General features: G+C 47.2%; 1 protein-coding gene across 1 annotated transcript in view; it reads left to right on the top strand.

Annotated features, from left to right (window-relative positions):
- The window catches only part of LOC119433994 (gamma-aminobutyric acid type B receptor subunit 2), a 350,459-nt gene extending 326,830 nt beyond the window's left edge, over positions 1 to 23,629 (top strand). The window contains exons 14-21 of the mRNA XM_049658564.1: positions 5,088 to 5,198; positions 6,326 to 6,550; positions 11,866 to 12,027; positions 12,920 to 13,049; positions 13,215 to 13,299; positions 14,520 to 14,773; positions 16,065 to 16,124; positions 17,820 to 23,629. Of these exons, the coding sequence (XP_049514521.1) occupies positions 5,088 to 5,198; positions 6,326 to 6,550; positions 11,866 to 12,027; positions 12,920 to 13,049; positions 13,215 to 13,299; positions 14,520 to 14,773; positions 16,065 to 16,124; positions 17,820 to 18,085 (1,293 nt within the window). The 3' untranslated portion in view covers positions 18,086 to 23,629. The remainder of the gene's footprint in view (positions 1 to 5,087; positions 5,199 to 6,325; positions 6,551 to 11,865; positions 12,028 to 12,919; positions 13,050 to 13,214; positions 13,300 to 14,519; positions 14,774 to 16,064; positions 16,125 to 17,819) is intronic.
- Positions 23,630 to 26,172: the final 2,543 nt, after the last annotated feature.

The following is a 26,172-nucleotide window of genomic DNA, read 5'->3' as shown; positions in this document are numbered from 1 at the left end:
GTGCGTGCGCATTTGAGCATGTGCAGATTAGATAGATAGATAGATAGATAGATAGATAGATAGATAGATAGATAGATAGATAGATAGATAGATAGATAGATAGATAGATAGATAGATAGATAGATAGATAGATAGATAGATAGATAGATAGATAGATAGATAGATAGATAGATAGATAGATAGATAGATAGATAGATAGATAGATAGATAGATAGATAGATAGATAGATAGATAGATAGATAGATAGATAGATAGATAGATAGATAGATAGATAGATAGATAGATAGATAGATAGATAGATAGATAGATAGATAGATAGATAGATAGATAGATAGATAGATAGATAGATAGATAGATAGATAGATAGATAGATAGATAGATAGATAGATAGATAGATAGATAGATAGATAGATAGATAGATAGATAGATAGATAGATAGATAGATAGATAGATAGATAGATATTGTGGGGTGAGAGAGAGAAATAGAAGTCACGTTAGCACGCTCCGCTTCACATCTCAGCATGCTAACATCGCTTCCCTCTGTCTCTCGTCCTCGCTCGAGTCTCGAGCGCGCAAGTTAGGGAGTTATCGGAGGCTCTTCATTCGTATTTTTACGCCCGCAGGACGTGGCGCTACACATCCCAGCGGCACTAAACATAGCCGGCCATGCAGCTGCTACCGCTCCTGTCGAGACGGCCAAGAAAAACACGCACGAAGTCCTCACCAAAGAGCCCATAAACTCGAAGCAGCAACTAAACTCACTATATCCAAACCCTCCTCACTCCCCTAAACGCGCCGGCTTCTTCTCGTGTTTTCTCCACATCTTCTAACACTTTCTCTCTCTCTTCCTTTTTGTGTCTGTTCTACTCTCCTCGTTCCGCGTTTTCCGCGTCGATTCTGTTCTCGCGCTTTTCTAGTGGTGGCGCACGGGCCCCCACCCGTCGGCTCCCTAGGGCCCTCCCGGAATGAATGAGCCAAGCCGGCCCATGTTTGCATGCGACGATCGATCTATCTTGCCACGGCGCGCCGGCCACCTGGGCCAACGTGAGAGCCGCTGTGCAAACTCGCCGCGAGCGCTCTGGTGCCACAACGCCGAACGCCTCTCTCTCTCTCTCTCCTTTCCTCTCTCTGCAACAAGGCGCAAACCTACGCCCCGGGCCGGAGAAGAGCTGTGCGCCATCAAAAAACGTCCCGCGTACAGCGTGCCACTGTTTACAGGGTTGCCAAGTTCGGTTACTTTGCCTCAGACGACCTAGTGTATGCACGCTTCGGGGGCATTTTATAACCAAAAATGTTGTCTTCTCTTACACCTCCCCTCACCATTTGACAGGTGTTGCAATCTACAGCTTCCGCAACCATTTTGATCGCGGATTCATTCTCCAGCCCTTGTTTTTGTTTTTAACCCGACATCGACCTTTTTAATGCGTTCTCATTCTTAGGGTACTTGGGGTACTTAGGGTAGGGTAGGGTGCTTAGGGTACTTAGCGCAGCGCGTCGGTGTGCTGTGGAAGCGCCCTCTGGCGCCTCTCTCACCTCTCGCTGTGGACGGTGACAGCGGAGCGAAACTGAGCAATAAGCTAAAAGCTAACTCAACGATTTAAAACATAGCAGAGACGTTATCGAACAAATAAGTTTTTCGATATCACACACTCATGCTTGGCTACAACACTCTTCAGATCTAACGAGGCAATACCACCAGTTCTGCTATCCCACAAAGATTTAGGTTTTGTGATGCAAATCACCTAGATACCTTGGTCCAGTCATGAAGGCACTGCAGGTGCCTTTTTTTTCGTAAGTCACGTGGTGATCCGCATTACTCTCGGCCAACCCGCATCACCATATAGGCACGTCGCCGCGTGTACCTCGTAAACACAATCACAGCCGCAGAATGCAACGCATTCAGGCGTGACCAAACCTCGATAGGACAAGAAAATTGGTTATGCAAATGAACCAAATGTAACTGCCACTCTGATTTGTTTCGCTCTCGGCTCACGCGAAACACATCTCGTGGGAGATCTGACAATTTAGTTATTTACTTTTTTTTCAATTTCTGAATCTTTTCATTTGCGAGCATTCCGATCGAGGCTTGTATCGGCATCTCGAGTGCCGAATTTTCAGGCAGTTGGAATGGGTCTGAGCCGAATACGAACATATTGTCGCATTCTATCTGCGAAGTATAGATTCGGTATTTAATAATAAAGCAATATTGGAGCGCTACGCTCAGGAATTTCGCCGATTTGCACGTTATAAGCGCGCGTTGAAACGCCCGTCGCAGGATTGACACGATATTTAGAAGCAGCTCCGCATTTCGCAATATTCAAATCTGCAAGAACAGGAATAACTCTTTCGAATGTTCGCACGTACATCCTGGCTTGAAACTGCTTTTTACATATTTTATTGGTTATAAAACATCGGAAAATTGGCGCTTATCTGAGCGTGGACGTTGCGTCGGGGGTTTTACAGTGCATAATATTGGAGCTCAAATTCTTTGCGTATAGCTGCTTTACCTACATGATAAGAATGGTTGCTTGCTTGGCTAGTTGGTTCATTGCAACAGCGCTCTTTTCACTCTGTCTCTATCATCCTCCCTTCCTTATTTTTTCGCGCTGCTACATAAGTTACATGATAAGATTACTAGGATACTTGAAGTTTAACCAAATCCTTAGTGATCCTGGCTGAACAACTGACAAATATGACAACGGAACAACGATGAGAAGACGAGGAGGTAGATATGGAAGGCTGTAATGGTCACCGTTAAAATTGTTATTATTATTATAGCGCTGCCAGTCATTTCATTTGACGCGGTGTGGCCAATCACCATCCTGGCTATGGGCCACGATTAAAGGAACAATCATAGCGATCAATAATGGCCGATTACTCGCAGCGTCGAAGTCATGAAGACTTGTACCCTGTGTGGGTACTCTATAAAATGCAACGAAAGTCACTAATCTTTTGTGCAAGTACCCCAAAGCCGCACAATGTTCGAACACTCCTTAGTCACGGCTGGTCGAGTTGCCGCCTCTGCTGCCGCACCAACGGAGTGGCCCGCCGCGAAGCAGCCGCGAATGGTTTTTTTTTTTCTTTAAGTTGAGAGCGTAATGGGAAAGAAGGGCTTCGTAAAAATGGCGGGCAAACGATTCCAAAACACTGAACGCGCCCCGTGCGCACCGAACGTGTCGTCATTACCATATTTCGAAATTCTCTCGCGAGAGTCCCTCCCCGGGCCCGCCGTGACGGATTGCCCGGGAAAACTTTCTTGTGTGAAGAAATGCGCAAACTGCGTTGTACCCTCCCGGCCCCATCTCTCTCTCCCTCTCTCTCTCTTAACTCCTTGTTACTAAACAGTGCAGCGCTTACCGAAGCTGGGGCACTGACGTCATTCAGTATCCAATCAGGGACGGCGAATCATAGTGTTTTCTCCGTTTGTGAGCTTGGCCGACGCAGCCAGCAATTTCCTGATCGCGAACGCCAGCGTGGCCAACGCCTCGCGACCAATCACGGGCCTCGAGCAGCAGGTTTCTGAAGTTCGAACCTACTACCGGATAAGCGTACACTCTTTTGCAGCCAACTAAGTGGAGCATATCTCCAAGATGTTTCGTTTACTTCGTGCAACCTACGTGAGCCGAATGTCCTTCAACGTTGGCTCTTTCTCCGGTCGACCTTCTATCTTGTTACTGTATGTTTATAACTCTTAATATCGTTCCACATAAGTCTGGCTAGGTAAGTGGGATGGCTCGTTTTACATAGGTTCCACTAAGTGGAACATATTGGCAAAACTGTTCCATCGGACTTTGCGCAACTTATGCGGAACAAGATAGAGAGCGTAGTTGTGGCTTGCACCGCAGTGCACGGATTTGGTGCAGGAGAGAGCACGTCACGTGGTGCGTGCGTATGCGCGCTTTGGAAAGGGAAAAACAAAAGCAAAAAACAAGAAAAAAACTGAAAAAAAAAACAAAGGACGGGGAGGAACGTGGCAGACAGGCTATAGTGTACGATCAAAGAAAAGAAAAATGCTGATTGATTACGCCTGGGACCGTGGCGTTCAAAATAAGCTCGCTGCGATGGGGCCGACGCTCAGCAATTTTCCCACGGGGCTCCCGAAGCCTTCTTTTTTTCTAAACAATAACGTTTCGCCCGTGATTTCTCTTTATTATTTTTTTTTATTTGTTTCGCCTCGAAGTTTTTGGGCCAATCAATAATGGCAGGAGGCATTAATTGAATGCCTACGTGCAGCCTGCAAGCCTTCGAAACACGATTACGAAGCGCGTTGTAAGGTGTCGGAGGAGGAAACGCGACGTTCCTCGCCGGCCATTGGCTGGCGGTTTTAAAGCGGCATCGAAACCTGGGCGTGATTTGCGCGGTATAATCTGTTGTTAATAAAGCGGCCAGTGACGCGTAACGGTTTTTTATTAATCGAATTGCGGGAAACAGCTGCGACTAAGTTAACGAATAAGTAAACGAACTCTCATTTCTATCTCTCTCTTTCAGTTATCAAACTATCGTACGTCACGCTCACTTGACGCACTTTCAATGTTATCAGACTCGTATTTCTAAGCATTGCATATAGTTTAACAGCATCCGTGCTAAAGCGTCCAGGACAATCCTGGCGGAGCTTCTGCTTTTGCAGCAGTAGCCGTAAAAGCAAGTGCGAAGCAACAGGTACAAAAATAAAGTAAAGCAGCCGTAAGCGCTGTTGCGCATTCTTCGAGCGCTCTGGGTGCCCGTATGCCCATCTGTCATGACTGTCTGGAATTTTTTTTTTCTGCAATGATACACATTCGTACGGTGTAGCATTGGTAAAATTTATTATATTTAGTCAGAATGTATTATTATATTACAGGCTAAGACGTTCATGCATGATGAACGATGCCGCTATTCCTCCATGTTTGCGCATCAATGGTATGAAATTTAACGATGTTTTTTTTTTTTTAATTTCGGGTAGCCTTACCGAGAATATTTTGTCGTCATGGTAGATTTGAATGTTTCTGCGCGCTCGATGAGGCAATACCCGAAAAAAAAAAGCGATAGTGGGTGTATCCGTGCCTCTGACTCCATTTTGACTCCTTCTCGCGACCCCCTTTCTCTAGGCATCGCAGGGCAACGAGGACGTGTCGGTGATTCCAGAGATGGAATTCTGTCAGAGCCACAAGATGACCATCTTCCTGGGCTCAATATACGCCTACAAAGGACTGCTCATGGTACGTAGACAGAGGCCTGAAAGGTGATTGCGAAAGATTATGTGTACGGGACAGATGAAGCCCTATGAAATATGTTTTTGTTTTTTATATTCGAGTAGATGCCCCCGTACCCCCCTACCACTGCCACAGGAAACCAAACTCAAGTTCTAGCTCGAATCTCGCACTTGAATGCCTATTGAGCTTTGCGCTTTCTCTGTCGTCTATAGGGTTATTTGGTGCACTCTGTTTGTGCGGAAAGAATTTATTCAGATCTTCCTTTCTCCTTATCTTTTCTGCCTTTACCACTTCCGCCAGTGCGGAGAGTATCCACGCGAAGGTAATCTGTTTAACTTCTCCGCCCTTCATCTTTTATTCTTGCTCTCTCTATTTGCCCTGCGCACCACCACTTGTTTTAGCGTGCCTATCAAGCAATGACAATTACAACGTGATTCAGGCAGGATTGTCTTCCTCCCAGTTTGAGACGTGTACACAGCAGCGTACCAGAAACGAAGGCCAATTTCGGCTCGAACGAAAGCACTTCGGGCGGTTTATTGCGGCATCGCAGCACAAACTTGTACGTCTGGGCGCATACGCATCGATGTGCACGTGCTAATGTCCTCGTGTAAATCATGCACGGTGCATGCGTTGCGGAAAATTGGTTACACTCGTCAATGTTTCAAACTACTGACTTCTGCAGACTTGTGAAGGGTGCAGACTAGCGCTTCATAGCTGGCGTCATCTGTAACGCCTGGACTCCTAGAGTCGTCCCATTCTTTCGCATTGCTACCGCCCTCCTCAACTTCTCACACTCACCTTTTATTTATATCGCACCAAATGGGCTGCTTGAATACTCTGTTAAAGCAATGCGCTCGAAAACTGTAAGGGCAGACACAAAACAAAAAGAAATAAGGGCATGCACAAAATAATTAGAGGCACGACGTCATGGATTACGTCATGAAGGACCAACTAGCCTACCATTCAGCACCATGTTACCAGACTTGGAACTTTGTGATCATGACGCTGAAACTACGGTGTTGGAGACGGAAACTAATGGTAAACAGAGTCTTGAATGACGTCACCATAAAGGCACACAGACCTCGATGTCACGCGTCGTAACCACACATTTCCCCTTCTCCCGTGGGCCGCAGGCGTTCGGTTGCTTCCTGGCGTGGGAGACCCGTCACGTGAGCATACCGGCGCTCAACGACTCCAAGTACGTGGGCATGAGCGTGTACAACGTGGTCATCATGTGCACCATCGGCGCGGCCATCTCGTTCGTGCTGCGCGACCAGCAGGACGCCGCGTTCATCATCATCTCAGTGTTCATCATCTTCTGTTCCACCACCACGCTCTGCCTCGTGTTTGTACCCAAGGTGAGACTGGTGAGCCCACTTCACACAACGCTCTACATGTGGCTCCCTTCTCTCTCTCTCTCTCTGTCCGTGCTTCACTCACTCACTGCACCCCTCACCAACCACGCCCCCCGCCTGCTCCTTGCATCTGACCAACCCTGCGCACACCACCCCTCACTAATTATTCCCTGCCATCACTCGCGCACCTTTTGCGAATGAGCACCAAGCTTTCGCACTACCAAATGGCGGCGTCATGTAGACTTTTTTTTTCGTAGAAACGTTACCGACAGGTCACAGAAACGCAAAGCTACACAAGGGCAGGACCTTCAGTTTTTATATCTCTCGTAAATTGCACATTTATTTTGCAGGCAGTGCACAAATATTGAAATGTAAAGTTCTTAGAGAAGAATGAAAGAGCGAGATGACGAGACCTAATAAATGGCAAGCGCAAGCGGCAAACATATGAGGACTTTATGGGGTCGTCGCAATAAATGAGGAAGGATCGAGCACAACCGCGAAAGAAAAGCAGACAATGCCATGATCTGCGGGTCAAGCTCTTCGGCGTTTATACATGACTCGTCGAAGGTTCCAAAGTAATCGCTGGTGCCCGCGTGGCTTCCAGAGAGCACTACACAATTCGCGTCACGCATACAATCAGATTACACAAAAAAAACTTTCGTGACAATCGCTAGAACTATCCGATAGAACTGTCGATAACATTCAAGGAAACTTCCGATACCTGCAGGCGCGTCGTGCATCGAGGGATAACGTTGAACAAGTTGTTGGCCGATAAAACGCAGTCACCGAAGAAAGAAGTGAACAGACAACGCGCGGTACACTGGTGCCATCTCGTAGCGATCGCCGGCACTACGCTTATCTCTTTCATCCTTCACTGTTCTGCTCGTTCGCTCGGTTACGCCGCCGAGGCTCGCCACAAGGTCTAGCAAGAGCTGATCTCTAATATGAATACATCCTTTGTTTGACCAGACCAAAATAAAGTGCGCGACGCCATGAGTGTTTTCCTAGCTTCGAAGTGTCTTCGAAGATTCCTCGTGTGCAAGCCATCCGCGCACCGCCACTAGACTTCACACTTACTGAGTACAAGTCGGCAACCACTAGCTCAAAATCTTTGCAAGCCGAACCAAAACGTCCACGTGGAAGCAAACTGTCGGAAACTAGACAGACGATGAAATTTGGTACGTGCTTCTCAGTAACGAATTGATCAGTTACGATTAAACAATTCTTTGTTATCAGCATACAAATCTAGTACGTCATGCTTTTCATAACCACCAACTCTTCAAGCTTCGAACCGCTTGACCCTAAAGGACATTGTTAAGGGCGAGGTAAATGATACATCTCACGAAATAGAGTAAATGAAACTATCTTACGGTGATGCGCTGCAGAAGTGCAAGGTTAGGCCCTATGGAAGTTACATGATAGCGGTCTGGTTACAGTTTACTTAATATCTGGATGAGAGGTTCACAAACTCTAGACTCGTGACTTAACGCCTGTGAATTGTTCAAGGGTTTCCTCTCTTCCTTACAACGGCCAGGAGACATCTGTCGCTCATGTGCAACTTTTTGTTTATCTAGTGCAAAAGTAAATACCTTATTTTATATAGCAGAACTAAAATATTCATTTTTTTCTATCATCGCCAAAGAGGGGGATTAAACTGCACTTCGTCGAGCTTTGAAAAGCAATCAACGTCATCGAAAATGAAAGTTGCGGGGCGCTGCAATTAACAGATTAAGAACCATGAAGCGGCACGAATTATAACTTCGCCATTTGCAGCTCATCCGCGGTTCGAGCAAGGTAAGAACTGCGCCGTTACTTCGAATGAAGAATTCAGCGGGGAAAACAAGGCCATCAAGAGCAATTATCGTGCGTGTGTGAAAGGCCGTTATTAACTACACGCTTCCACAGAGCCCTTCAGTCACACATTAGCATAATCCGGCAATTAGGCATGCATCCTCGTTAACAAAGCAAAATGCTTGCTATGCGACGTGCTGGAGGAATCTATCGAACTCGCTGCACGTAGCTTCGTTTTATGGGCGCTACTGCGTTCAATGTTTTGTTCCTAGCACGAAAGTTTTCATATTTATATGCTCGGTGAAGTCGTAATAGGTTGTTCAGCAAGAGCGTTGATAATCGCTATCATTCCGTGGATGACCCGCAAAATCCAATGAGAGGGCTATATACATGCAGAAGATGAGTGTTTGCTTCCGTTTTTTGCTGCTTCTCTAAATTCCTTCTTTACTCCGGTGCATTCGCGCAGTGCCCAACCTAAACGTATCTATATAAGAACTGGCTGCAGACGTTACTCAATTAACTAGATAACTCACTTTCATATCTTCTGTCGTTGTTTTCGAATGTTGTGGACAAGTCATCGTGCATAGGACCGACCGTGTTCGCTGTAGTATCATTCAGACAGAGGAACATGCGACCTCCCGTACAGTGCGCATGCGCAGAAATGCGCAATCTTGATATGATATTTAGAGTTGCCGTCGCGTTTTGTTGTTCGTGGCCTCTGGCCACTAAATCGGAGCGCGATAAGAACGATCGAAACCGATCATCCCTGAGCTCCCTGCATCACCCTGCACGTACCACTGCCGCACAAACACTTACACACTCTTGCTTGTCTGAGAGCACTCTCACCTGCGCACTGGTCTGGTATGCCGCGCTGCTGGTGATTGTGGTTTGCCAGTGACGTGAAGTGACGTGCTTCGTTCGTGTTCGCGCCTCGAGGACAATGATGCATGCGTTGCTACCTCGTGTCGTCCTTTTATATACGCGTGAGATTTACTATAAGATACAAATCATATTACTACGCTGTTTAAACGTCCCTTATGCAGTTTTTTTTTTTAATTCCTGAATTTTCTGGTATTGTTAATACGGCAGTGACGCGGAATTGATACAGATTGCGACGAAAATTTCATGCGAAATAATTTGAGAAAAAAAATGAAATTGTGGGGCAGCATACAGAGCGTTTCAATGGAGATACGAGCAGATTACCCAGTCGGCGGAGATTCTGAAGCCCTACCCCGACACGTTATATAATCGCTTTCTGTTCATTTGTGATAAGCAGCAAGCATTCTATATAGGCAAAAGCATGCACAGGCACACTTTTTGTTGGCACTGGTTCGGGTGGCCTCCTGTCTGAGGCCTCTTCTATGTCATATGTGGTTCCGAGATTGGTGCATACGAAAAGGTATGCAATGATATCTCGGTGGCAACAGCCGTCATTCGCCGACTGAATGCTAGATTGTGCCACTGTAACGCGCCGCAGCAAAAAACTGCCTTCACAAAGTCGTGTAGTATCTGCGCGTTGCAAGTTTGTCAATGTGTACCTGACTTGAGGATTTACGAGCAAGAGCGCGTGCCTAAGTGACACTGTGTGCATAAGATATCCTTTCCCTGTTATCGTACATCTTTTCAAGTCACAGTCTTGCACAAACAACCTTTACCTGTTCTTTCTTTTTAACTGGCGACCATAACAGTCGCCTGAAAGTGTCAATTTGACGCCTCTGTCATTCGGTGGCACTCGGTAAACTTCTAGATGTCTTTGCTTATTAACACTGCAGTGTACAGTTCCAAACGCCGACGTCGTCCTCAGCGTCCCAGAAACGCAGCTTATTAATCGCCTTCTCAAATCCTGATCTGTTTAACTGCCTCGTAACTTTGTCATTTCGTGGTGATTCGCAGTTCAGAACTTTTCAGAAGTTTAGGCTGCAAGTCGATCTGCAATAAGACCACGCGAATATTACTAAATCACGCAGTTTTGCCACAAATGTGACCGTCACCATTGCCATAAACGTATTGCTGAATGTGCCGAATAGTCTGCAAATTTTGCGTCGATCGTGTTTCACAGGTTTCAGAAAAGAGCCCTAACTGCAGAGGTGCGTATTGTCATAGCGTGTCATGTCACTGCTAGTCACCATACAACCACATGAGTTGGCCAGTACTCTGGAGAGCCTATACTCAGATCAAACATTATTCATAAATACTTGAGCCATTCGTTCAAGAGCAGCTACAGGCAATCCGTCATAAAAATGCGAACAAGCAAGACGCAGTGAATATAGCGTATTTTATTTTACGTAGTAGCCAGTGCATAAATGATAGTGCCGCGAATTGTTGCAAGAGGCTGTGCTTTTGATCTGGGGCATGCATCGCCACTGTTTGTCGAAAGATGTCACGTAGCAATTTGAAGTAATTACGCGTGAAATGTATTATAATTTGCTACCATTCGCGGTTCCCATTGCTGCCAGTTACACGCGACAAATTTCACCTACTTTCATATCGCCTTCAAAATCATATTTGCCGATGCTGTGTAGGAAAGCGAGACAAAGCAGGTTTTCGCTTTCGTCTTCATGTGAATATTTGGCAGGACAACAGAGACGATAAAACTGACAAAGTTTACAAACGTCCACGTCCAACATCACAACGGCGAAATGCGAAAACACCCGTGTACTTAGATTTAGGTGCACGTTAAAGAAGCCCAGGTGATCCCAATTTCCGGAGTCCCCCACTACGGCGTGCCTCATAATCAGAAGTGGTTTTGGCACGTAAAACCCCATAATTTTTTTTTAACATAACTGTATAGGATTCTTCGATATGGAGGTTGCGGGGCCATATGTTTGTTTTGCTGTTTTATAGTAACTTCACCTACTGTGACTGAGCATGCAGTATTCTCGCTTTTCAACTATAATGCTTGCACACAAAACACAGTTCACAAGAGACATCCAACGTCACAACATGATTCTACAGGATTCTTCGCTATGGAGGTCGCGGGGCATATGTTTGTTTTTGCTCTTTTATAGGAACCTCACTTAATGTGGCAGAGCACGCAGTATTGCCACTCCTCAGCTATAATGCGATCGCAATAAAAGGAAAAACCGGTCGGGCATGTGTTCCCGCGTCACTGCCAGGTACACAACGCTGTGGTACCTAATCAATTCTGGTCGTCAGCGACAAAGAAAAGGCTACGGGGCTGTTTGCAGCCCTTCTACTGCAGCCCGATCTGTGGCCAATCCCCCGTAGAGGCTTGTGCCATACATTTAGGCACCAAACCAAACCAAACCAAACCAGCCCGAATTTAAAATATAGTCGGCTGTTCAAGAGTTTCTTTGGAAGCTATTGTATTGGCTGCTCTCGCCAATAGCTATATATATAAACGAGCGACTCGTCGTTTTTGCTGGTTACTTTCAGGCATGCATCTGCACGTAGTATGTCTTTTTTTTTTTCGGTATCAAATATCGCGCGCTGAAGACATTCCTTTTTCCACGCCCTGAAACCCATGCGCCCCTTTTTCCGGCGCCATGCTCTCTGTTCAATCGCAGCTTGTGGAGCTTCGGCGCAACCCGCAGGCCGGCGAACACCGCGTTCGGGCCACCCTGAAGCCGCTGAAGAAGTCGAGGCGCGATTCGGACGACGAAAGCCTCTTCACCAGGATCAAAGTGCTGCAGGACGAGAACATGCGCTGCAGGCAGCGACTAGAAGAGGTGCTGGCCACACCCCTTGGTCTCTCTCGCCAATGCCACCGGTGTCGTTCTAATACATTTACAGGAACGCTATCACGCTAAAGCTTAGTGTCACATGTGCGAAGGCGTCAAAACAGATGACATATTGAAAGGCAGTCTGCAGCTATCACGTCTTTTTCTCCCCTTGTACTCTCATTTCTGTCGTAGTAATGGTCTTCTTCCTTCATTCTTCGCTGTCGTCAGGACAACATGAAAACCGGATTATGTCTTTCCATAAATATATTTTCGAATAATATAGAGACCACGTCATCATATGCTATTGGAATGAGTCCATTACTGCCGCCAGTTCCTGCCACATGACATGTCAAGACCTGACTAAATTTGGCTGAAATTTTGTCAGTACTTAGGCCGAGTGTGCCTCACAGCAGCCCAGAAGGTTCGAGCAGGAGCGCCACGACATGTATTTCTATATTGATTTCTATATATCGCCTTGAAGAAGACAAGTCCACTTGTCGAAACGTTGGCTCCTGCTCTCACCTTGTTCTCGTGTTGCTCATTATATTGATTATATTGATTAGTGTTTCATGTCCACTGTCTGCTTATGCGAGGATTAACATTTTTTGGCTACTATGCATGTGAACGTTTCTTGCGCTTTTCATTAGAATTATGAATATGCTAACGATTTAGCATAGTATGAAAACTTTCTGCACGACGCAATTATTTTGATTTGTGCCTCTCCGCACACTCAGTTTGTCGTTCTGATGTGCTTATGTGTCGCGAAACGTTAAATAACTGCATATATTACGTGCGCGATAAACCTTTCACCTTAAAATTTTGTTCAATAAAATGTTTATACATTGCGAATGTCACCTTTACTAACGCCTTTGTTCGTTCTTCTCCGCTTTCCTTTCAGAAAAACATTGAATTGCAGTCATTATTGTTGAAGCTAAAAGATGTAGAGCCGGTGATAGTCGTCACGCATGACGCCATTACGACGATTCCAGAAGTTAGCTCACCTTCCCAACTCGAAACCTCAGAGCGTGGTAAGCCTGTCTTTTGTGTTTTCAATGCCACCAGTTGTTCCTCGTATCCTTCGCGCCTTTAATTTTCCCATAGTTATTCGTGGCCCCTGTGGTCGCTTTGGCCTTACGAAAAGCATGATGTCTGAGTGGATCCGTATTTTTCTTCTCTTGTCTTCTTCCCAATAGAAAACAGCAAAGAGGATACGACGTCTATAATCTCCATCAGGTCTGTAACTGAAGAGGACAATTTTATGGAGATATCGGTGAAAAGGTAAGCATCCTATATGATATCTACGAACGTTTCCTCGCGTACCGAGACCCAGCGATCAAGATTACTGGTGCTTTTGTTTTGACTTCCACTTCGCGAGCTTGTAACCAATGACCTCGGTAAGGCGAGAACCCCTCGTGCTCATCTTTGAGCTCGTTTTCTCACCATCTAGCAAGATCTAATGCGGCAGCTTCTGTCGCAGAGCAAGAACTCGTCTATTTAATCTGTCAGTTCTGTTTAAGCGACATACTAGAAACCTACCGGAACCGACCACTCTCCGTTGTTTCACTCTTCTCCGCTTTGAATGAACTGTTTACATGTGACACGGAAGCAGTAGCACGTGTGAACACTGCCATTGTCGCGGACTAACGCCCGCGCAACCATATTCTTATGACTGGCTTATCGTAAGTTCAGTGTAATGCATGCGCACTGTCGACATAAGGATGCACTTAAGCCATGTTCCAATACTCGCCGTAGCCGGCTAAATGGACAGCTAAGCGACAGTGACCATTAAAAGTCTCGTTCCAAATCTGACAACGCCGACCAAAAAGCACAGCTCCGCGAAAACAGAATCGAAACCAAAAACTATGCAGGCTACTTTGCTGTCTGAACAAGAGGGCAGCTGAGCTGAATGCTTGGAAACTGGAAGGAAATTACGGTCGCCTGCGCACAAGAAAACGTAGTCACGCTTTCCAATGTAAGCTACGTTGTGTTTTTAGAAGGTTCTTACACTTTACAGCTATGATATGTGTTTTTCTAAGTTTTGCTCTTTTTTTTTTTTGTAGGGTGGCGTCGGAGTCACACAGATTTCTTCAATATGCCTACAAAATGTATTCTACGTGCGTTTTGGGTATTTGGGCTCGACGCTGTCTTTTTACCACTAAGCGTAGAAACTGTCTTCAATGCTGGCCATAATTGAAACACACGCTTAGTTGGCGTTTCTTACCATTGTAGCGACACGTTGGTGTGTGTATCCGTAGACAGCCGGATGCCGAGGACCGTCCACGCTTGCTAACTATACGGCCAGCCAAACACGACGGCAACGACCAACGATGCCAGTTGAATCGTTGGGGCCGGAGGAGAACAAACACGGTCCCCATTCGTACTCTGTAACAGCGCGCGCTTTTCCACGGCGCGATATGTCCAGTTCGCCGGTGTCCTTCCAGCTTCAGCGGGACATGCAGAGCGTCACTGATCTTTGTCGGGACATCGCGGCCTCGCAGGAAGCTCTCGACGGCGTCGCTTCAGGGCAGCCCGGCCGCCCTGGCCGCCATGGGTCGCGGCGGCGGAGGAGCCACCCGGCAGCAGCGCAGCGGCAGCGTCCAGCTGCGCCTCACGCAGCAGCACCACCACCAGCAGCAGCACCAGCAGGCCATGTCTGGCGCGTCACCGTACGGGGGCGGCAGGGAGACGCACCACCGCGGCGCCCTCGCCAACGGGCTGGCACTGCACGCCGACAGGGCCGGCTCCTCGGACGGTGGGTGTCCGGCGCCATTCCGCCTGCGGGAAAACCCCACGCTTTATCAGATGCAACAGCATTGAACAATTACACTCGGAAAGCGAGGAGCAGGCTGGCAACTGCCACCGGAAGGGGCACAGTGCCTACCTATACTCTTCAGAAAGCTAGAGGGGTCAGCTAACTAGTGTTCTTCTCGACTGCTTGCCGGGGGTTTGAAACGTTTGCAAATTACGTGACTTATAGCGAGTTAAACAGTGGAAATTCGAAACATTCGTAGGTATAGCTATACAGGAGGTGTCGTAGAATATTTAGTGTGGTTCAAATTACGTAAAACACAAGCCACAGCATGAACACATTCCTACAAAGCGCATGGCGATTGGCGAGAAGGTAGCACAACCCTCGTGAGATTTTACTACGACAGCTGTGAACGCGGTTTTCCGGTGTCTTGTCCATGTCATCCTTTCCGTCGCGCTTCCATTTTTCTCACCTCTTTGTTTTCCTCAAAAAATCAATTCCACTGCATGGCAAAGAAAAAAGTCGCAGTTTCACCCGAAAGGCGAAGCATCGATTGCAATAGCAAATTAGTGGACAGCTATACAAAATAAGGATAGTAGTTTTATCGCCCGTATAAACTTGTAAACATAGGCACACTAACTAAATTGACAAGCATGGTGTCACGCACGCACAAGCAAACATGAAAGTATGGCCGCGGAAACTCGCAGTCAAAACACTGGAGTGAGTCAGCGCGGCAGCAGCAGCGACCGAATTGAGCTTCGTGCCGGCGCTCGCATCAACGCGATCTTAGCCGCGAAAACACAGGGAGGGCGGACTCTGCCCCCGCCGTATAGATGACTTTCGAGATACAGCGTCACGCGGGCGGGCGCTCGCGGCTGTATCCTGCTACAGCCAGTGCGGACTTTCCTGCTATTTTGTCTTTCTGACAAATTTGAATTCTGAGCCTCCTGCGCTAACATGTGGTACCATGGACCCTAACAAGTTGCCCCCGCCAGGCCTTTGTATAAAATTCATCCAGCAAAGCCGTGCCATGTGAGGATGGAAAACAGACAAGCAGAACTTTCGCACTGCTGTTTTCTTTTTATTGTTTTCTTTCCGGCTTCAATCCAGAAACCGTTGCTTATGTATACGACGGGCACAGTCCCGTGCATCCAGCAGTGTGATCACCAGCACAAGAATCGATCTAGAAAAAAACATGACATACACATGTAGCTTTACAGTCGTATTCATTGTGACGAACGTCATGGGCGTTCAGGGCAAATAAAGGAACTTCGTGACTTTTGACCTCCTGCAGAGTTGTCACCTCTGCTTGCGCTTCCAGACCAGGACTGCCAAGACTTCCAGTCAGATGAGTGTAAGTTTAACATCGCCCGGAATGAGCAACGCCAGAGCACACGTGTGCACATCACTCGCTGTCTTCCAGGCACTATACCGCTGAGCTTCACGCAAATGAAACGCCATGCTACTATGGAAAAACATTGCTCAAGTTGTGCCAGAGCGACGTGACTATGCTTCTCTTTTTTTTTTTTGCTAACTGTAACCAAGCCAGACAGCGCATGCAGTTGTATTCATGTCGTGGAATGGCGAAACTGCAAGCGCATGAATAAGTCACTCTACTTTTTTTTACGCTTCTGGCCATCCACCATTCACGCAAAAAGCATTTTCCCTAAACATCCGCGGGGCTTTTCATTCATGCTATGCACTGCAATTTTGACTTCTCTCTTGGCTTCTTCCCGTTTGCTATGACGGCCAGATGGGTGAGAGTATCTTTAATAGACGTATCATTACTGCAATTTTTTTTTAATTTCCGAATGCTTTTGAGCATACTGGTGGCAACATGTCGGGTAAAGGAAATTGGCACATAACATCGAAAAATAAAGTATACTGCTACTAGTTCTGTGCTGCCAGCTAAAGGACTAGAGATGAAAAGGTTGTAAAAGAGGCGCGCATGTCCTGTGAATATACTGTAGAACGGGATCAGATTAAACGTGTTATGGCGTTAGCAAGTTACTTAATACACTGGTCCGCATTGATAGAAGGGATTTTCGCTGCACTTCCGTGACGCGGGTTACACGGACCACCGCATGAGTGCACAGCACAACTTCGTTTCTTTTTATACATTTGCGCGGCAACGATGCTTCTTGCTGTCACGCGGTCTACGAAAGTGCATGCATGGCTGCGCGAGCACATGCATGAAGCGAAATCAATGGCTTTCTAATAACGCAGTGAATTAAGTAAACTTGCAAACTGTGCTGCATAATGCAGCAAGAGGGCCAACATTTGGAAAGCTCGAAAGCGTATAACCAAATACGGGCTTTCATTTTGCAATAGAATGCCGCCTTTTAGAGCAATGAGCGGCCTCTGGCTAGGGGTAGATCATGAGCAAGCGTTCTGGTCATGTATCGTGTTTCTGTGAAACATTTGCGTAAGTTTTTTTTTTTAATTTAAAGTGCTTTCGACGCAGAAGAAATAAGCGGCTGTGTTACTTGGCTGCACGAACCTATGCGTCTTTCCGTTTGTCTCGTCTTGTCGCAACAACCGATGCTTCTTCGTGGTTGGTTGTGCAGAAGACGTCCCACAGGTGATGTCACGAAGGCCGATAAGAACGTTATCAACAGTGATCGAATAAGAAATGTCGCTGAAGCCAACGATTCGACAAGGGCACTCTTCATCGGCAGGGCCCTCCGTTGTCGAAACGATGTTCGCTCCAGCGACATCTCTTTTTCGGTCGCAGCTCATTGCCATAAAGTCTCCCTCTTCCTATAAACCTCTGTCTCGTCGCCATCAGAACGTTGTCACTTTGCTTCGAGGTAATCTGACTATAGAAGCAAAGTGGAGCAATTTCAGTACAAGCAACCGAAATAAGCATCGCTGATCCAGGGCGCTCATATCTTGTTTAGGGGGATGTTCCGTTGCGTTTCGTACAACGAAACGTTTGGCAAACGCTGCTTGCATACGTCTAAGATTCGCAGTTGTGTAACACTCGTTTTCTCCTTCTCCCCACCCGCCACCGACGCCGCTACCCCAAAAACCCCGTGCGTGCCAGCAGCCCCGGAGGCGAGCCCCCAGCAGCAGCAGCAGCAGATGAGCGTGCGGCGGCGGGCCAAGAGTCTCGGAGCCCTGCGGGGCCCCGAGCAGCCGTCGTCCTCGCATCACCAGCAGGCCACGTCCCCGTCGGGCACCGCCACGGTGTCGCTAATCGAACCCGACGGCGCCCCGCTGCTGCCGTTCCTCTTCAGCCGTATGGTGCAGGACAGGACTGCTCTCTACTCCAGCTACCCATCCATCAAGTGTGATATCGTCGAGTACTTATGAGGAACGCTCCTAGCCTTCGCGTCCTCGTCTCGCCCGCTCAAAATGTGAAAACCAAGGGGTGGGGGTGTCCGGCCCCGTCCACTCGGCAATATGCAACGTGTTTTCGTTTCCCCTCGCTCTCTGTGTGCCGTGTGGTGGTGGCCCACTCGCCGCGCAAGTGGCGAGGGGAAAACTCAGCAGCGGAGAAGTGGTCCAGGGAGGGAGAGGGAGAGAGAGAGAGAGTCGTGGAACTGCCTCCGCCGCCACCGCCTCCTGCGGGAGGGCTGTGTTCTTCGGCTGTGGTCTCGGCTGCACGCCGGGCGCCAGTGTGTAGTAGCGGTAGTGTTTGTAGGGTTCTCGCCAACAAGGCGAAGAACAGGTGCTCAAGGGCGGGAGGTCATGGCAGGTGAGGAGTGTAGAGGATACACTGCGATGTCGGTGAAGTTGTAAAGACGGGAGTGTTCTGCAGAATCTGGCGAGGGATTCACGAAGGTGGAGGAATAGCGGGAAAGTTGTAGTTCGGCAGGTTAAAGGGCGCGCGCAATACTTTTCAATTTCAAGGAAAGGAGGCGGAGACGACTGGACAGCGCAGAAATCGTTTCCACGGTGTTAAAGACGCCAATGCGAAGGGAGCGATTTCTGTAGCGGCCGTGACGGAGCTTTGTCCGACTGCCTTTTGTAAGTGCTCTAGTGAATATCTGACACTGAAAGCCCTGTTTTAAACAAGCTTAAACACACAAAAACATTTCCTGTTCAAGGATTGCTTACAGATTGACTTCTCTTCTCCCTTTGTTATGATAGCTCAGAGTATGCACATCGCTTTTGTGCTGCTTTGTCAATTCCGTTGTTCTTTTTTTTTTTATCTGCTTTGTCTAACTGATCGTCCATAGCACATGCTAGCGCCTGTTGAATAGATTCCAGTACGCAAGTACCAGGGTCGCGGCTAGATAAAGGATTTAGTTTTCAAGTCTTCTGCTACTAGATCAGCCCGCTTAAATTTTGTGCAGATGACAAGTTCAAGAACTTTAGGTCCCAAGTGGCCATCGTGGTGCAGATCAAACAATCTCTACTGCAGCCCGGAAACAATCAAAACCACCATTACCGAGCCGCACGAACATCGTGAGCACTTTATTTAAAAGCACAAATATGGTCCCTTGTGGTCACGTGTCTTGCTTCATCCGCCTGGCTTCAGCCGCCTTTGAGAGCTGTTCTCGCAATACCGTCTTTCTTTCTGAGGGGTGGATACCGTCTGGTTCATAAGAGACAGGACTGAGCCACTTGCTCGCACTTGACAACAACCGGAGCCGGAACAATTGTAAATCGTAAATGCCTCTTGCTGCCGGATTATAGCGTCATTCCAACCGACGAACCTGATCAGGTAGTACGTTGGACAGGTATAAGGTGACGTTTTTGTTTCACCTCGAAGAAGTTGTTGTCCGTCGGGACAGGTGTCGGCAGTTGCTGTTGCTGGAGGTTGTTCGGAAAAAAAAACACGTGGAGAAAGGTGGAGAACACAGGTTAGCTCACCTGTGTATATGTCAAGATGTTTGGGGATATCTGTGGGGTGTTAAAGCGATGCGAGGAATGAAGAGTTTCCCGGAGTGAACGATCTTTACACGCGTCTGCAGTTGGTACTGCCACAGAACGACTCTTGAGCGGTGGTGTATTGGTTCTTTCTTGAAACCCGGCTCACATAGTACAGTGTAATGAGCCGGGAGTGTAGCCGTTGTTGCGGCATACATGTACAAGACCTTTGCAATCAGTGTACGTTCAGAAATGTGTACGAGAGCCCCGAGACAGTGACTTGCCGGTCAGAGTCGGAATGCCGGTGGCCGTACTCTCTCTCGCCGGCACCGAGATTAGTTTTTACGATACTGGGATTTGTACCTTGTTCTCTCTATATATATATAGGCTCGGCAAAAAAACTAAAAGTTGATATATTGTACCCTGCGTCGCGAACACGTGATGTGAAAGTCACCCAGCATTGGGCAAGCGTTCAACCCTCCCCTCTCCCAGCCTCACCCCTGCCCTTCCCGATGGTCATTCTGAAGTTCTTCACTGTGGATGTTGATACGCTTTGAGCTTGAGTTCGCGAAACTGTCGTTAGCCGCTAGAATTGAGCAAGCTGCTTCGCGAGCTAACCGTTTAATCACGCGGCATCCGCGTTGAGCACATCGGCAACCAACTGGCTACGCTGCAGATCGGGTTCGCACAACCAACACGACAGGACGCGTCGGTTAATTTTTTTTTCCTTGATTCCTTCTGTCGTTCGGTGTGTGAAAAGCTTTAGAGCGCTGGTTCTCTGAGCGAATAGATTAGTTCACCAAAGTTCTGTGTAGGAGAAATGTTCATTTCGAAGGTGTCAGGCTGCTGTTGACGTGGATATGCGGGAATAATGAAGCGAAGACTCGTTGTAGCAACGGAACAACCTAAGCAGACGGGCCTTCGGCTTGAACGTGAAAGCGATGTGAACGCTCTTGTATATTGTTAGTGCGCGCCAGTGTGTTGCTCGTGTTAGTCTGTGCGTGTGTGTGCGTGCTTGCGTGCGTGCGTGCGCGTAAGCGCGCTAAGCTGAGTTTGTGCGTCACCAGCATTTCCAGCCTCGCAACTTTACGCGTTCGAGCCGGTAGAGCGCAGAGTTTAGACGTCGCCGCACATGCTCTGGGCAGTGAAAAGAATGGTTCGCACTTGTTTAACCCAGTGAAGGGCCGAGACTAAAGTTTGAATTATGTGGTTGAGCTACAGCGTACAGCTGCAGCGAGTGTCCTGATGATTCTGTAGCTGGCTGTGCCCCTTCCCGACTCGGCCTTCGCATGACATTTCATTCAAACTGTCGGAAGAAAAAGAAGCAAACGAAATAAAAGCAAAATCTGACAGCACTTGCTCCAGCGTAGGTAGTTAAAAATGAGGAGTTGCAGAAATTTCAGCATCGATGTGTAAGATAGCATATACAGTAAAAATTATACCATAATGAAGAGGTTATCAACACGGATGGTGAAACGATCACAAAACCTAAGGCAGAACAGAATGCCGGCCTAAAAAAAAGTGATATCCAAGCATTGCAGGTACAATTCTAACGGCTTGAATATAGCTACGCGTGGGAACATATGAACCCACGTTTCCTGTCTGTCCCGTTGTGCAAGGTTGATTACTTAGAAGTATGTATAAGTCAGACAGGCGTACACTGCGTTTAAATTCGAAACCCAGTTTGGCAGGCATGGTACCACGCCTGTAGCAAACCCAATTGGCCGTGAAGATTGAGCCAAGCCAAGCCGAGCCGACCCCAAGTGGCGCAAACAAAACGAAACCGGGGCAAAGCACTGTGCACCCGCCCCCGGACGTCGTTTTCGTTCGCTCGCTCTAAACGCATTCATGAACCACTGTCTCAGTCATTCGCAGATCTCTAAATGCCCCCTGTTAGTGTCGTGAGAAGGTGTGCTCCATCCTTCCAGCTGCGTCCTTTCGTGCACTCTGTCATTCTGAAGGTCTTGTCGCGCTGTCCAGAGCAAGTGGGGCACAGCGTGAAATGGTGTCTCTGTACTGCAGCCTCCGTTAACCTTGCTTGTTTCCTCTTATTTTTTTTAGTAGGCGTAGAACTTAGACCTCGTATCACAGAGAAAGCCTTTTGCATAGTCGCGTCACGGGCAAGAAACGCTTTTTTCGTTTGCACCAGGAGCCTGCAGTTACGTCATAAGGAACGGTGTATAGTAGGGTCGAGTGTTGCCTCAACGCGCAACCTGCGAAGTTGTCCAAGACAGAATGGCGCCCAGTTTCAAAGTTGACAAAAGAAACTTAGAAACTCGAAAGAACTTGTAGAGAGACCAATTATACAACGAGTTTCAGAATAAAACCTGGGTTTCTTGTTCGGTACAACAAACTCGATGTGTCACCTATACCGTGACTTTTCCTTCGTTTTCCCAAATGCGACGGTTTTCAAGAGAATGATTTCGCTTTGACATCTCGGTTGCTTTCGAGTTCTCATGCTCGCAAAAGGGCTGATGAAACTCGTTCTTTGCAGATGAGGAAGGTCTTGCGTTACACACAGGGTGTACGGGTGAGCAAAACACATACACGCAAAAGGTGTCATCTCGGTGTTATACCCAACGTTACACTCGACTGCGTTGTGGGGAGAGTGTGCTGCGGCAGAACGAAAGCCTCGTATAGAAATATTTTATAATCATATTATTGCGGGTGATTTGGATTGAGCATCATTTCAACATGGGATCTATTATCTACTGAATGCTTTCCATAGGTCTACTTGTGAACGTCGCTTCACAATGAATTAACTTGCGAGATGCTGCAGATTTGATACACGTATTCATGATTAAGAATGAACCAACCTGCAGTCATTAAAGCAAAAGCTAAAGTAAATCTTCTTTTTGTTCCTGTCTTCACAAAAAGTTGAAAATGTAGCATTCTTGTTTCAATGTTTTAAAATGCACCTGAGCTTCAGCTTTAAGAAAATTGATTAAATTATATCATCCCAAGAGTTAACCAACCACACTGCAGCTACGACACCCAGCCCCGGAGACCTCACTGAGGCTTGTCCACTGATTTCAGCCTGGACCCGGCTTGAACGAATAGCGGCGTCCGCGTCTAGTATTGACTCTGCGTCGTTCGATTCAGTTTCCCTGCCTAATATGCATTTGTCTAAATTCGGAGTCGGCAAGCGCGAAAACAAATGGTTGTCTCTTTGACAGTATAATCGCGTTTCGTTTGTCGCAGGTGTGTCGTGAAAGTGTTTGACTCCGTGATCGGCTGCAGTCACGTGATTGCCACATTGTAACTCGGTGACCTTAGACAGGAACAGGGCCGGATTAGCGAGCTTTTACGTGGCGTTCAGTTTCGGGTGACCGCGCGATCGCAGCGAGTGATTGATTGCACAGTAATTGTGATCGTCGCATTGCTTGCGGAGTTGGAAGTCAAAACTAAAACAGAATCACACTTGGAAGTAGACTGCCTAATGAGCTTGAATCGCTGTCAAGTCAAAATTAAAAAAAAAGAAATCATGAACAGAGTGAGCAACAAACCTCCAATACACCACTTCGTCCGTTTAATCAAATTTGAGCGCAGTCTAGACTAGCTAAGTGTCTGTGGTAATAGTTGTCACTTAGCAAGCAAGGCACATTTGCTTCACCACTAAACCATACTGACCTTACCTAACTAACCGTTCAAATTGTATTCCAACAGTGCGTTAGTTAGAAAGAATCGACGCGAAAATCGGAAAGTGCGGCGTACATCTTGGAACACTGCACATATATTTTACCGAAGCTTCCGCAGACATTGCTCTTTATAGCCGCTCCGTAGCAACTTCCAGACTCAACACTTGTTCGAACTTGCGCTTATGACTTAATGAACCTCGAAATTAGACGAAACTCTCGCCTAAACTTATTTTGCGAGACTTCTTAAAAGAACGCATTCGCCAGTAACGCGCGTAAGCGCCCAGCTTTTTTGTTACTAAATTTCCAGCCCTGCCTCCAGGACTCCAACGATAATTGCAATGTGAGCTTGTTCAGAAATTAGTGCCGCAGTGGGGCACAAATCAGTAAAGCAGGTGTAGCATAGCCCGCTGTATACTATAAATTAAATTCAGGGCCCGCATTAATAAAAAATATCTTACTACAGAATCATTCGTACGAGAAAATTTCAGCCAATCCTGACTCTGCCGTAGTGAAGGTCGCCGGCCATTGGCAAAGTGTACTTACGAAAGCGAAACTTTGTGAACTCGGCCCCAGAGTTGAGGCTCGTTGGTTCTACATTAGGAATCCTAGCGCAGGGACCGCGCAGACGGACAGGAAAGGAGACGACAGACAAGCGCTAACTACCGACAAAGGTTCAGTTTTCAGCGACCCGTGTTCGTACTGAAAACACGTCGCCATTTGGCGTGCGCGGTTCATTTTTCTTAGGAAGGCCAACTCGCCATTCGAAAAGGACTCGCGGTTGGGGTTCTCGCACACCCAGAAAATCAACCCGCAATGTTCTTTCTGCCTTTCTCATTTCACGTGTAAGCTTGTCGCTTCTCCTGCTGACAAACCTACACTGAGCCGCCGCTGCACTACACGAAACTACACTATAGACTGCCGCGCGAACTGCAAGCTAATCGCCGCGGCGCGCATCTTATCTCGCAAATCGCTTCAGTTGAGCGTGGTCGAAAGCAGCTCGCTTGATCCGGCCCTGGGCTCCAGAGATCCCCGCTCCCCTTATCCCAGCATCGAAGACGTTTTTTCTCTTCCCTTCGATGACACACAGACACACACACACACACAGATCGTGCGCTCCGTACCTGACAAGAGAATCGTGCGCTTGCTTCGACACGCCCCCGTGCGGCGAGCGCACCCAATTCGCGTGCCCTCCCCCCCAGAATTTATGGGTCACGTGACTGAGTGACGTGCGCCGAGGAAGGCGCGCAGGAGAGCTGAATAAACCGAGGACGTCGCGCGCACTGATCTTCGTGCGCGGTTTAAAACGGCTCCGTGATGAGAGTAGAGCGGTTTTTAGCGGTTTTTCTTTGTTACGAGGCAACCTTGAGCACCCAGCCTGGTCGCACATATGGTTTCACCGGCTTCTCTGTTTTTGTTTGTTTGTTTGTTTGTTTGTTTGTTTGTTTGTTTGTTTGTTTCTTTCTTTCTTTCTTTCTCTCTTTCTTTCTTTGTTTAACAGAAGCCGTAGCATGGTTCAATAAAAGCTTACTTCCTTCTTACAGTAAGGAAAGAAGACACAAAGATAGAATTCGTCGCTCAGCTGAGTGCCTTCAAATCAGCGTCGTTCATTCCACTAGAACCGCGCCCGCGGGTGACGATAGCGGAGGTGACTAAATAGTGGTTTTGAGTCGCGTATCTGTCGAGATGTCACCTCTGAAGGCGCTCAACGCTCACATCGAGTCAAGTAAAGTTGTTTAAAATGATAGGATCGAGGTCCATTTGTAGAGTGGGAGTCGGAATAGATACGAGCCTTTTGCTGCACAAGCAGTTATGAAGTGAGCTAAGTGTCAGTTTAGAAGCGATCTCCCCTCGCTTTTGATTGCACAATGCATCATCTTCTTTATTCCTTCCTGTACATTTTCTTTCTTTTTTTTTTGCACAAGGTTTTCAGCGGCCCTTGAATCCTCTCTACACCAGACAAACCGAGGAACCACATGATGTACACTGGAAGTGCTCGAGGGCTCCCAAAGTTTCCCTCTTTTTTTTTTTTCTTTTTCTTTCAAAACTACCTTCTTTGAGTGCGAAGGTGGCGAGGTGTGCTTGAAAACTGAACTACTCGTAATCTTGCGCTTTAGTAACGAAAACTCGCAAAGTAAAACGATTTTGTCAGGCTTCGCTGTGTCCTTGCTGTTCCTTGAACCTGATTTTGCGCATATGAAACAAAAAATCTATGCATCAGCTGACACGTTGCAGCTCAGTAGCCTTTCCGACCGCTAGAAGGACAAATTAATTCTAAGCAAGAAATTGTAAAAAGGCACACATGCCGGCAGGGGCAAAAAAAAATGGGGGACAAACTGTACAACGAGACATTTCTCGACCAACGGGTTCATTCTGCTCTCCGGCGTGTCAGTATGCCGTATACAGCTGGTATCTTTGCTGTGCGTGGCTCCGGTGTTTATTTTCTGTGCAAGACAACTATAGCGCAACCATCGAACGCGGTCGATTACGTAGCAAGAGCACACCCGTATTGCGTGCATTTTCAGTGAGGTGAGTCGCAAACCCTTTCGTTTTACTACTGCAGGTTTCATTAATTCTTTCGATCAAGGAGGTTACCCTTCGAGCCAATATTTAGCCGCGTATACAAGTAACAACTACGAATAACCACCTAATACCAAAAGAAAGGTCGTTTTGAGTTGAGTAATCACATTAATCCCACAACAAGAGGAAACAGTTTTTGATTGTTTACTTTTTTTCCACTCCTGCCAACGTTAGTTGAACACACACGCAGGACGCAAGCAAGTGAAGGAATTGACGTGAACAAGGAGGTAAAAATGTCACATTACCAAATTCATGTTTGGGTATTTTATTTTTCTTATTCTCATTGTCACAACTGCTTATCTGCTCATTTGTGCGATAGTGTGCGTAGCTTTGTGACCCGTCAAACAGCATGACGTAACAAGCAGCGCC

This window comes from Dermacentor silvarum, chromosome 11 (assembly GCF_013339745.2).
Source record: "Dermacentor silvarum isolate Dsil-2018 chromosome 11, BIME_Dsil_1.4, whole genome shotgun sequence".
NCBI classification, from domain to species: domain Eukaryota; kingdom Metazoa; phylum Arthropoda; class Arachnida; order Ixodida; family Ixodidae; genus Dermacentor; species Dermacentor silvarum.
Note: the sequence above shows the minus strand (reverse complement) of the source record. Positions and strands in the feature narration are given on the sequence as shown.